The sequence below is a fragment of the Momordica charantia genome, assembly GCF_013281855.1.
Source record: "Momordica charantia cultivar OHB3-1 chromosome 6 unlocalized genomic scaffold, Mcharantia_2.0 BLBB01000006.1, whole genome shotgun sequence".
NCBI classification, from domain to species: Eukaryota; Viridiplantae; Streptophyta; class Magnoliopsida; order Cucurbitales; family Cucurbitaceae; genus Momordica; species Momordica charantia.
The window spans coordinates 20850764-20863165 of record NW_028275164.1 but is presented as its reverse complement, the minus strand read 5'-3'; the positions used below and the strand labels follow the sequence as shown (position 1 = coordinate 20863165).

The following is a 12402-nucleotide window of genomic DNA, read 5'->3' as shown; positions in this document are numbered from 1 at the left end:
CTCTGATATCTAATTGATTGCTCAATCATCTTCCTCCCTTCGATTTCTCATTCACAGTAAGTTCGAAAATCACCATTGACGTTCACATTCACGTTCCTTTCAAATTTTCTTTCTCATTTTCAGTAACTATCAATTTTTTTTTTCTTATTTTCCATGCATTCCAATACCGACTGATTTTTAATTGATCAAAAAATACAAGACAAAAGGTTAAAGCAAGTAAAATAGTGATTTACTATTATACAACTGATATAGAACTGATTGACTTCTGATATACTAATGTTGTCAGATATACTCCTGATATAAATGTGATATATGTTTGATATATAATAACGAAAAGAAATTGGGAAAGTTTACACGCGATAACAGGGTAATTTGGAAATAAAAATTTTAAAATCAACATTTTCAAAAAAATGTTATATATGAAAATATAAAAAAGGCACGCTATTTTGTTAAATATAAAAAACTTATATGCTACCCATTACAAATCCCAAAAATATATATTCATTTTATTACTTTATTAATAAATATATATAAAAACAAAATTTATTTAAAAAAATGAATATATAAACAAAATTTTCCTAATTGATTGGAATGCTGATCTGCATTAATAAATTATTTGTCGACCTCATTTTAAATTACTACAAACTTTTACCTGTATTGTACGTGTACCTAAACATATATAATTTAAGATTTTAAAACTTAATTGGTTAATCATCTTATATTTTATTTTTAAAGTTACTTTTTCTAAGTCTTGCCAATTTAAAAACAAAATACAGGTTTTTAAAAATTATTAGATATCCAATAAATAAATTAAATTTATCCAACCACCAGCTTAAGTTTTTGGATTGAGTGGTGGTTTGTTCATTCTTAAGATGGTACGGTGGTCCAAAAAAACTTTTTTTCATCTATAAAATCTCATTTGGGTTTCAAGAAAATTTTTAATTTAATGTGATTCATTTAAATTCTAAAATATAAATTTTATTTTTATTTTAATAAAAGTAATTGAATGAAATAAATTATAAACTACCAGTATTCTATTTGTTGGAGTTTTTAAAAATATATAAAGGATAAATAGGTTAAAAAGTTATTTACAATTACCACACCTTTTAATATAATAAAAATAAAGATAAATTATATAATCGATTAATCAAATTAAAGAAATTACATTGAACATTTTCATTTGTTTTTTTTTATTTTTTAAGTTAATGATTTATAAATAATAATTTATTGTTTTTATAAGTATAACTCAATTGTTTTGAGAATTAATATTATTTTTCTAGTTAAACCAAAATGCAAGGTAGGAACTTTTAAAAGAAGATAAAAAATATCTTATCTATGAACTAGGTTGGATTTGGACAAAAATTAAAATAGAGAAATTAATAATAAAAAGACTATAATTTAAAACACTTGACAAATTCATATTTATTAGTCTTTTTTTTTTTTAACATTACATTTGTTACTTTTGAGAAATACGTGAATTTGCTAATATTTGTTGTTTGTTATATGGTCAGATAATATTTTTTATTTTGATTTTTGATTTAAAAATTATGCTTATTTATCATTCCGAGGTTTACTGATCTACTTCCAAAATTAAATAATAGTCATTTTTTTAATTTAAAAAAGTAGTTTTGGAAAACATATTATTTGTTTTTAAAATTTGTTTAATTTCAAAATTATTTTTGAAAACTGATAAATAAAAAAATGAATAGAAAAAAGAAGAAAATTAGACGTAAGTAGACATTATAAGGTATATTATCAAAAACAAAAAATCAAGACAAAAATTGTTCTCAAAATTAGACATTTTTTTATTATTGTTATTTAAATGAAGTTAAAGGATAAAAATGCCGCAACTTAAGTAGTCTATTTCAATTTTGACCCTAATATTTCAAAAAATTTGATTGTACTTTCTCAATCATTTATCTTTTGTTTGTTTATTTATTTATTTTTTATTTTTTGAAACGTGCTTAATCATTTATTACATTCATATAAATCTTAATTAAAATGTATAATAGAAAATATAATATTAAAGGTAAAATTGAAACTTTTATGATATTTAACTCAAAACTAATTAAAACAACTATAATGTCAAAATAATAATGATAATAACAAAAATTAAACAACTACATATGCTGGGGGCATTCTATTTAATTTAGTTGTCTGCATTAAGCTATGCACTAGGTTTTAATTTTGCCACTAATATCTTTAAAAGTTTCAATTAGGATAGAAGTTGTGGACATAAAGATTTTTTATAATTATTATTTTTTTGGTAATAAATTAGAAGTTTAGGGTAAATTTTAAAATTTTAAAATACTAAAACTAAAATTAAAAATATCAACATTTTAATAATGATAAGTGTCTTATCTACAATATGTTTTGATTATCATCAAATTTAAGGTCACGGTAAATCATTTAACTTTAAAATAAATGAAGAATATACATCACCCATTAGGCCTAAATTTAAGTTTAATTTAAAATAAAATAGAATATACAGATAACGTGTATAACTAAAATTGATTGATTAATAAATTTTAAGTCAAATCTTAACTATTGGTAAGAGTCAAATTTAAATTGTACTTTAAGAAAAAGCCAAATTAAAATTGTGAGAGAAAGTGAAAATAAGAATTGGATTAATATTCCTAATGAAAGTAGTGAGGATTAAGATAACATAAGATTTTAAAATGTGGATGTTAATTAAAATGTCTCATTCTCAATTTCATCAAAATATATCGATATTAATAGATATTTTTAGATAAATTATAAACATAGAAAGTTCATAACAAATATTTAAATTAACAAAATTTCACCCTTTTAAAAAAAGTTAAATTTATTAATATTTTATCAAATTTTATCAGTTTTATCCCACATGGACAGATTTTGATTTGAGGAAAGAGTAGGAAAATTTTTAAGTCAACTTGCAAATAATATTTGAGGTAAGTTCAAGACATCTCCACATGCGTGCCACCATTCATCTAACTGGGCAAACGAGTTCGGCTTTGATTTAACTTGTGCTTGCGCAAAAGATAAAAATATATATTTTTTAAAATTTCAGTTTCTTTCAACTCCACCTATATATATGTGGGTATGTTGGTTAAGATTTTATGAGCTCCATTCTGGATTTCAATTTGTTCCGGTAAATGCACGATTGAGTTAGAGATTATGTTAACTTTGGAAGTAATCACAGAGCGATTTAACATCAAAATTATACCGATTTTGCTTTCAAAGGAGTGATTACGTCACTATGGAATGCTATTCTGCTTTTATTTCTTCCATCCTGGATTCTTCTTCTAACATTTAATACCCCACAAAGAGAGGGGAAAAAGCCAAGGACGCCAGCTAATATGCTTAAAAAGAAAGATTTATATGGAAGGTATTGCGAACATATTTATGTTATGGTTATAAACTTATTTCATTTTACATATTTACTTTAATTAGTCAATCAACATGTGGTACAATGCACCTAATCTTTTTTGTTTTATTTGGAAATATGAACGAAAATAATTTAATAAATTTAATTACATGTCAATAATTAAAAAGACTACAAGTCAATTTAACTCAATTGATTGACACATTAAATAGATGTTTTTAAGATAGATGGAATAGAGGTTCAAAATTCAAAACACCCGCCATGAAGCCTTTTGACGGGTATAAAGACCCGAAAGACTATGTGGAGGTCTTTGAAGGTCTCATGGACTTCCAAGCGGCATCCAACGCCATCAAATGCCGAGCCTTTCAGATTGTCCTTACAGGGAGTGCTCGGCTTTGGTACCGAAGGCTGCCAGCAAGATCGATCTCGACTTATAGCCAGTTGAGGAAAGAGTTCATCAGTCAATTCTCTTCTCGACATTATGACAGAAAGACAGCCACTCATCTAGCCACCATTCGACAAAAAGAGGGCGAGACTTTGAGAGAGTATGTGACTCGCTTCCAAGAGGAGCAGCTTAAGGTCGCGCACTGCTCTGATGATTCTGCCATGTGCTACTTCCTCATTGGCCTAGCCGACGAGACTTTGACGATCAAACTAGGCGAGGAAGCGCCATCAACCTTTGATGAGGTCTTACAAAAGACCAAGAAGGTTATAGACGGGCAGGAGCTACTCAGAACCAAGCTAGGCTGGACAGACAAGAGGTCCGACTAGGAGAAGTCGGGAGGCCAAGAAAAGGGGAAGTCTGATTCTAAGTCTCAGGACAAGGGATCGTCTTCCCAGGGTAGATCTGACTACAAGAGGTCCGATTTGGACTCTAACCGGAGGGGGCCCTAAGAGAGGTACACCCCAACCACCATTCCGATCTCCGAAATTCTCACCAACATGGAGGAGAATGGTTTAGAGAAACTCCTCAAGCGACCTGATAAGGTTAGAGGAGACCCAGAGAAACGCAACAAGGATAGGTACTGCCGTTTGCATCGCGATCACGGTCATGATACCTCGAATTGTTGGGAGTTGAAGCGCCAAATTGAAGACCTGATTCAAGATGGCTACTTCCAAAAAATATGTTGGCAAGCCAGGCTCGAGCTCGGTAGAAAAGAAAGAAGAGAGGAAGAGTTCAAGAACGCCACCTCGGAGAGATGACCGACCTACGGTCATCAATACCATCTTTGGTGGTCCCAATGGGGGCCAGTCTCGGAACAAAAGAAAGGAGCTTGCCAGGGAGGCTTGGTGTGAAGTCTGCATCATTTAAGAGCAGAAGCCGACCTATCCCATCTCCTTCTCCGACTTCGACCTATAAGGGGTACACTTGCCCCATAATCATGCCCTGGTGATCTCACCATTGACTGACCATGTCCAGGTTAGAAGAGTGCTGGTGGATGGGGGCGCTTCGGCCAACATTCTATCTCTCACCACTTAGGACTGGGATGGACCAGAGCACAACTTAAAAAGAGTCCGACACCCTTAGTTGGATTCGCAGGGGAATCGGTCACCCTGGAAGGTTGCATTGATCTTCCCATCACCATAGGCCAAGGCGACACTCAAGTCACTCAGATGGCTGAGTTCGTGGTAATAGATTGCAGATCAGCTTACAATGATATCTTTGGTCGACCTATTATCCATTCGCTTTGGGCCATTCCTTCGACCTTGCACCAAGTAATGAAGTACTCCACAATCAACGGTGTCGACATGATCCGAAAAGAACAGAGAACGTCTCGAGAATGCTACACCTCTGCACTCAAGGGTTCGACAGTCTGTATCATGGAGGAGCAGTCAAAGTTGCCAACCCTCGCTCCGAGGACTAGCAGCCCAAGAACTACTAATGTGAAGCGGCTGCGCCCACTGAAGAACTGGAGCTTGTCCCTCAGCTCAGCTTGGAAAAGCAAGTAGGCATAGGCACCAAGCTGGGGGCAGAAGACAGGGAAGAGATGATCTCCTTCCTTAGGGCGAACTCAGACGTGTTCGCATGGTCTCATGAGGACATGCCATACATTGATCAAGAAAGAATGGTCCATCGCCTCAACATAGACCCCTCATTCCGACCTGTAAAACAAAAGAGAAGACCTGTAAATAAAGAGAGGAGTGATGTAATTGTTGAGGAAGTAAACAAACTTTTGAATGCTCAATATATTAAAGAAATTTTGTATCCCGAATGGCTCTCTAACGTAGTGTTAGTTAAAAAATCAAACGAAAAGTGGAGAATATGTGTAGACTTCACCAATCTTAATAAGGCTTGCCCGAAAGATTGCTTCCCACTGCCGAGGATCGATAAGCTTATAGATGCTACGGCTAGGCACGAGCAACTCACTTTTATGGATACCTATTCCGAATACAACCAAATAAGGATGCATGAACCAGACCAAGTTCATACCTCTTTCATAACTGATCAAGGCCTGTATTGTTATAAGGTCATGCCCTTCGGTTTGAAGGACGTGGGGGCAACTTACCAAAGGATGGTGAACAAAATATTCGCCAATCAGATCGGTCGCAACATGGAGGTATACGTTGATGACATGCTCGTCAAGAGTAAGTAGTCCAGGTCGCACCTGGCCGACTTAACTGAAACTTTCGAGGTCCTCCGAAGGTACCAAACGAAGTTAAATCTAGCCAAGTGTGCCTTTAGAGTCTCATCTGGGAAGTTTCTAGGGTTTATGGTGAATAATCGTGGCATATAGGCCAACCCGGAGAAGATAAGGGCCGTGCTCGAAATGCAAGTCCCAAAAACTCTTAAGCAGCTGCAATGCCTTAATGGAAGAATCACTGCCCTTAATAGGTTTGTCTCCAAGTCTACAGATAAGTCCATCCCCTTCTTCAAAGTCCTGAGAAAGAAGAGACCTTTCGAGTGGACAGCAGAGTGTGGAGTAGCTCTTGAAGAACTCAAAAGCTATCTCTGTTCAACACCGTTGCTCGCGAAGCCCTTACCGAGAGACAAGCTACAATTATACTTGGCCATATCCGACAACGCAGTTAGTTCGGCCCTAATCAAGCAGGACAGGGTGCAGCAAAGTCCCGTCTACTACACAAGTAAGGCCACGACCGAGGCCGAGACCAGATATCCACAAATGGAGAAACTGGCCCTCGCCTTAGTCACTGCGGCACGGAGGTTAAGGCCGTACTTCCAAGCCCATATCGTGACCGTGGTCACAAACTTGCCTTTGAAGCAGGTTTTCCATAAGCTAGAGATGTTTGGACGTTTGATGAAATGAGCTATGGAGCTAAGTGAGTACAACATCCAATTCGAGCCCCGAACGGCTATAAAGGGACAGGTCGTTGCGGACTTCATAGTTGAACTCACTCCTCTACTAGTTCAAACCTCCGCGTCCGACCAGCCATGGACGGTGTATGTGGATGGGTATTCGAATGAAAAAGGGTTTGACGCAGGTGTGCTCATTCTCGCTCCGGATGGCATGAGTTTTGAGTATGCCCTGCACTTCAACTTTCGTGCCTCAAAAAATGAAGCCGAGTACGAAGCCCTGTTGGCTGGATTGTGCATGGCAAAAGGACTGGGGGCAACCCGCCTTCTAATTTTCAGTGATTCACAACTAATAGTGAATCAGATCAAAGAGGAGTATCAGACAAAAGACCCCAGAATGGAGAAATACCTTGAAAAGGTCAGGTCGCACCTTGCCTATTTCCAGGCCTATGAAATCAGCCAGATTCCGAGGTAGCGAAACTCTAGTGCTGATGCCCTGGCTAAGTTAGCATGAGCTTACGAGACCGATATGGCGAGATCGGTCCTGGTGGAAATCTTGGACAACCCTTTTATTTTGGAACCAGATATGATGGAAGTCAACTCCCAGCCTCGTCATGGATGGACCCGATTAGGGGCTTCTTAGAAGTTAATGTCCCAGTAGACGCGAGGGAAACCAAAAAGATGATGAGGAAAGTAGCTCGGTACCTGCTCCGAGATGGAACAATGTATTGGTGCAGATTTTCTTTACCCCTCCTTAAGTGCATTTCCAAAGAAGATGAGAATTATGTCCTCAGGGAAGTGCACGAAGGGTCTGTGGCAATCACTCAGGGGCCAGATCCTTATCGGCCAAGGTCATTCGCCAAGGTTATTACTGGCCCACGATTAACTTGGATGCGAAGGAGTTTGTGAAGGCGTGTGACAATTGTCAACGCTTTGCAAATGCCATCCATCAGCCTCCAGAGCTGCTGACTCCGATTTCAGCCCCATGGCCCTTTGCACAATGGGGAGTGTACCTAATTGGGCCTTTCTCGTTGGGCAAGAGACAGACAAAGTACGCCATCGTCGCTATAGATTATTTTACCAAATGGGCCAAGACCGAGGCTTTTTCGACAATCACGGAGGCCAGAGCCACAACCTTCATTTGGACAAACATTGTCTATCACTTTGGCATACCTAATGCCATTGTGACAGACAATAGCAAACAGTTTGACAACGCCAAGTTCAAAGACTTTTGCCGCAAGCTCGGAATTAGTCACCTCTGTTCGTCCCCAGCTCACCCCAAAGCCAACGGACAAGTAGAGGTGATCAATAAAATCAATAAGCGTGGCCTTAAGCTACGACTTGAAGCCAGGAAAGGACGGTGGGCCGAGGAGCAACCCGAAGTACTTTGGTCCTACCGAACTGCGCCTTGGAAGTCCACTGGCGAAACTCCCTTTTCAATGGCCTTCAGGTCCGAGGCCGTAGTGCCTGTAGAAATTCGGATGCTAATAGAAAGAGTAGACTACTACGAGCAGGCTAGGCGAGGAGGAGCTACTTCTTAGCCTCGACCTCATCGATTAAAAAAAGGAAGCAGCATAGCTACGTTTGGCGGAATACCAAAATCGAATGGCAAGGCACTACAACTCGAGAGTCTGGCCTCGAAGTTTCCAAGTCGGACACCTAGTCCTTCGCAAGGTGCAAAGGCATGTTGAGGCATTGGAACCAAGTTGGGAGGGGCCATTCAAAGTCAAGGGCATAGTCCGACCTGTGACATATATGCTTGCCAATCTGGAAGGAAAGTTACTTTTACATCCGTGGAATGCAGAACATTTGAAGAGATATTACCCTTGAAATGTTAAAACGGTCCAAAAACAACTTGGACTTGTAAAAATTTTTAAGAGGCTAATCCCAATAATGGACTTCGTGTTATTTAATTTGATGTCTCCTAAGGGTGCGAGTTTGATGTGAAATTAAATGGGAGCTAGAGGAGGATTGATTAAAACTTAGGAAAAATTTGAGCCTCTAGAACTTACGAGTTTGAGGTAAGATGTGAATTTAGACTTAGAGAATACAGAGCCTTGAAAGATTTATAAATACGAAGTACGAGGTAAAATAAGGTAGGCAAATTCAGAAGCTAAAGTGACAGATTCAAAAGGCAGTCTAGAAAGACGATATTGTATTAATAAGATGAAGTTTCAGTTGAGGTGTATAGACCCCACGACCAAGTACAAAAATGAAAAAGTTAAAAATAACACAAGAAAGCTGTGAAAGATGGGGGAGCCTCAGCTGCTTCCGAGGTGTGACCCTAGCTCGCCTTGGGACCCGAAGATGTCAACTTCCTGAGAGTCTACCATGCCAATCTCTTGGGACGAGTTCACACCGGCAATAGGAAGGAGAGCCCCATCAGCTTTTTCGGAAGAAGAGTCCACATTCTCTTCCTCGTCGAGCTCGGCATTAGAATCAAGCTTCTTCAGACATTGATCTACGAGGTGCTGGGGGCCAGGGGTCCAGTTGGGGCCTGAAGCCCACTTTTCAGCATACTTGAGCTTGATAGGCTCAAAGTCGAGCTCGATACCTCTTTGACTTCCTTCATCAGGAACTTAAAGCCCGCATCGCTGAAGTCTTTGGCGAATCCGTCGAAGTCGGGGTGTTGGCGAAAAGTTTCCTCCAAGAGAACCCGATTACTAAGTTTGGACTCAGCGAGCTCAAGCTTAGCCCTTAGTTTTGCCATCTCAGAGTTGCAACTCTAGAGCTTGCCTTCCAGGTCTTCTCGAAGGAGCGTGAGTTCGTCATTTTCCTTCATCAGCACGAATTTGTCCTTCTTAAGGCACTTGGCTATGGCATGCGCGCTCCTCAGATTCTCCAGGCACCGAGTAGCTTCTGATTGAGCACTCGTGAGCTCGGCTTTGTCAACCTCAGAGGTGGATTTCCACGCCTGAGCGTCTGCACGAGCCTCCATGAGTTCCTCCTCCAAGGCAGCTGAGGAGGCCTCCCGCTCCTTCACAGTGAGAAGGTTCCGCCCCTCCAACTCAGCCTTCACCATAATGGCAGTCTGGTAGGCCGCAACGTGAGCCTGTGAGTAGGAACAATGGGAATTGAGGCGTCATTAGAAAGTTAACAGCGGAAAAGCAAAAGAAAGCAAGTGAGATCACACCTCGGCAATAAAATCCGACAGTCGTTGGATAGCAGACCCGGGAGTGTTGACAAACTTGGAAGCCCTCCTCCAGCAGCAGTAGAGGCAGGAGCTGGACATCTCCATTGCCTTCTCCTTCACCCCAGCACTAGATGGCTCGACCCTGAACCTTATCTCGATGTCAGATATGCCGCCCATTCTGGCCTCCGGGTCGTCGACCAAGTCCCCAAAAGGACTGACTCGTACCCCAGCACGCACTTCCCGCACCTCGTCCTCGGAGTGTTGGGTCTTGCGCTTCTTCTTCTTGGACTTTTTTGGGGAAGCCTTCCTCCGAATCTTCCTAATGGGAGGAACTTCGAGGATATCTTGATCCTGAGAGGTTCCAGCCGCAATCGCTTCCTGCGTCGAAACGGCTACCTGTCCGACCTCAACCACCTCGACCTCGAGGGGAGGGTCAGTAACAGCGGGGCTAGGTGCCTCTTTCCTCTTAGAAGTCTGCCCGGCGCGTGGGTGTTTGTGCCGAACGTCTTGGGAAAAGCTGCAAACCATGGCTGCAAGAAAAGTAACCATTAGTCAAACACAAAATGAAGAGCACCCAATGTAAAGCATAAGAACATCCAGAAAAGGCAACCAACCTAGTTCAGAGTTCGGTTTTTGGGTCTCAGGTGGAGATAAGAGGGGGTTGTAATCGAGCAGCCCCGAGGCAAGGAGAAGCTTGTCTGTTATGAGGGTGCTGATCTGCTTGCCGCTCTTGAACTTGCCCATGAAAAATTTCAAGGCGTTGAAGGTCGGTTCGGAAGGCTGGGGAATTGGTCGAATAGCAACTGAAGAGATTGAAGTTATAAGTCATACAAAGAAAGGAACAATTAAAAAGCGAGTAAAAGACTCCGCTTATTACCTAAATTCCCAAACCTACGGGGAACGTTGAAAAAAGGCAGGTCGGACTCGATCCTAGCCAGCCATGCGTTGGAGGCGAAAAACCATTTCCCAACCCCTTTCTTTATGGAAGTCGGACCTTTAAGAATGCCTCCCGCGCCCTTTCTAGCACACAGGTAGTATCTTCCCGGCTTCCTAGAGATTCGTTTAACTTCGAAGGAAGCAAGAAGCTGGTCAACTCCGAGGAGGTCCAGATCGTCCACCTCCTTGCACCGTAACCAGAACAAGGTGGCTAGGCCGAAGACGACTCCCCACCCATTGGGGGCCACTTGCGCAGGAGCTAGTCCAGTTCGGTACAAAAACTCCTGCGCCAAGGGGTGAACAGGAAGCCGGAAGCCATATTCAAAAATTTTTAAGTAAAGGGTTACACACCTTTCAGGTGGGCTATCAGCTCGTTCCCCTTCCTTTGGGAGCCTAAGAATGACGTCATCTGGAATGCTATATCTCCTACGGAGGGGGTCGAGGTAGTTCTTAGGCATCTGGGAAGGGTATTCTAAGCCTTGCCCCGAGGTTGAGGTATCACTATCATCCCCATCATCTTCAGAGAACCTAAAATTGTCTATCTCCTCCTCGAGCTCGGAGTCTAACCTATTGACAAACTCCTCCATGGAATCGGCCTTTCTAGTCGAAGGATCATGATTCCGAACTGCCCCACTAGATGAACTATTATTACGTGAGCTTAAGCAACTAGAGGACATCGTCATGGCTTTGAAATAAAAAAGAAACTTAGCAAAAGAGAAGGAACAAGACTGACCTAAAAATTCCGATCGGATGAGTTCGGACTCCAAGATTTCAGATAGCGTAAAAAACGGAAACAGATCCTTAGGGGTATTTATAGTAACCCGAAATTCAGTCTCAGCCGCACATGTGTCCCCAAATTGGGCATCTTAGATCGGAAGAAGACTGAACGTCATAGGTAATTAAGTGCGCGCCGATTGGCGGTTCCATTTTCGAGGTTTTCCCAATGGTAACATTTATCGTGTCGGCCCCGGAAGTCACCACGTGAGTCAATTTCCCCAAGGATAATGGACTTCTCTGCCAGGTCGAGATTGAACCTGATAGAGAGGAGGCCGATGTTTGGGGGAGAAATATCTCTTTGCCACGTGGAGGACGGGGATCGCTTTTAATAGAAGAAGTAGAGGAATGAGCTCAGGGACCTCCATCTCGGATCCTTCCGAGATGGAATATTCACCGCTTCCTGTTAATGAGTTCATCCGATGTTTCCAGGAATGTGTCCGAGGCCGACCTACGCAAACTCGACACATTCGACCTCAAATTCGACCAAGGTAACCGTCTGTCGAAACCCCTGTCGGAACCTAAACCTATAAATAGAGGGCTTCATTTCACCATCAGGTATCAAATTTCTCCTCGAACTTAATATTGAGTCCGAGTTGCTTACGTTTTAATTAATTGTGTAAAAAATGTTTTTATTAAATATTGAGAAAACATTTTGATTTTAAATTACTATATAAACGAATGTGGATTTCATTTGGAACACACATAAAAAAATATTCTACTCTTCTCTCAGTTTCTTCTTTCGACCTTCCAAATTTTGTTATGAGCTGATTTCAATCCGTTTTCTGGCAAGTGCGCGCTTACATTCGGGTGTTGTGTTAATCATGGGAAGCAACTAACAGCTAACGATTAAACACCATGGTCGTGCCGAATTTTGCTTTCAAGGCAGTGCGTTCCACAACACAACACGTGTTTTTCTAGTTCCTATTCTTCCTCCTTTTG

At 40.4% G+C, this 12402-nt stretch overlaps 2 protein-coding genes across 2 annotated transcripts; both read left to right on the top strand.

Annotated features, from left to right (window-relative positions):
• Positions 1–3625: 3625 nt before the first annotated feature.
• On the top strand, positions 3626–4135 carry LOC148210908 (uncharacterized). The gene has a single exon (XM_088125244.1). The coding sequence runs from the start codon at positions 3626–3628 to the stop codon at positions 4133–4135; it is 510 nt and encodes a 169-aa protein (XP_087981370.1).
• Positions 4136–6633: 2498 nt separating this feature from the next.
• On the top strand, positions 6634–7526 carry LOC148210907 (uncharacterized). Its single transcript, XM_088125243.1, has 2 exons — positions 6634–7088; positions 7202–7526. The coding sequence occupies exons 1-2, from the start codon at positions 6634–6636 to the stop codon at positions 7524–7526; spliced, it is 780 nt and encodes a 259-aa protein (XP_087981369.1).
• The last annotated feature ends 4876 nt before the right edge of the window (positions 7527–12402 follow it).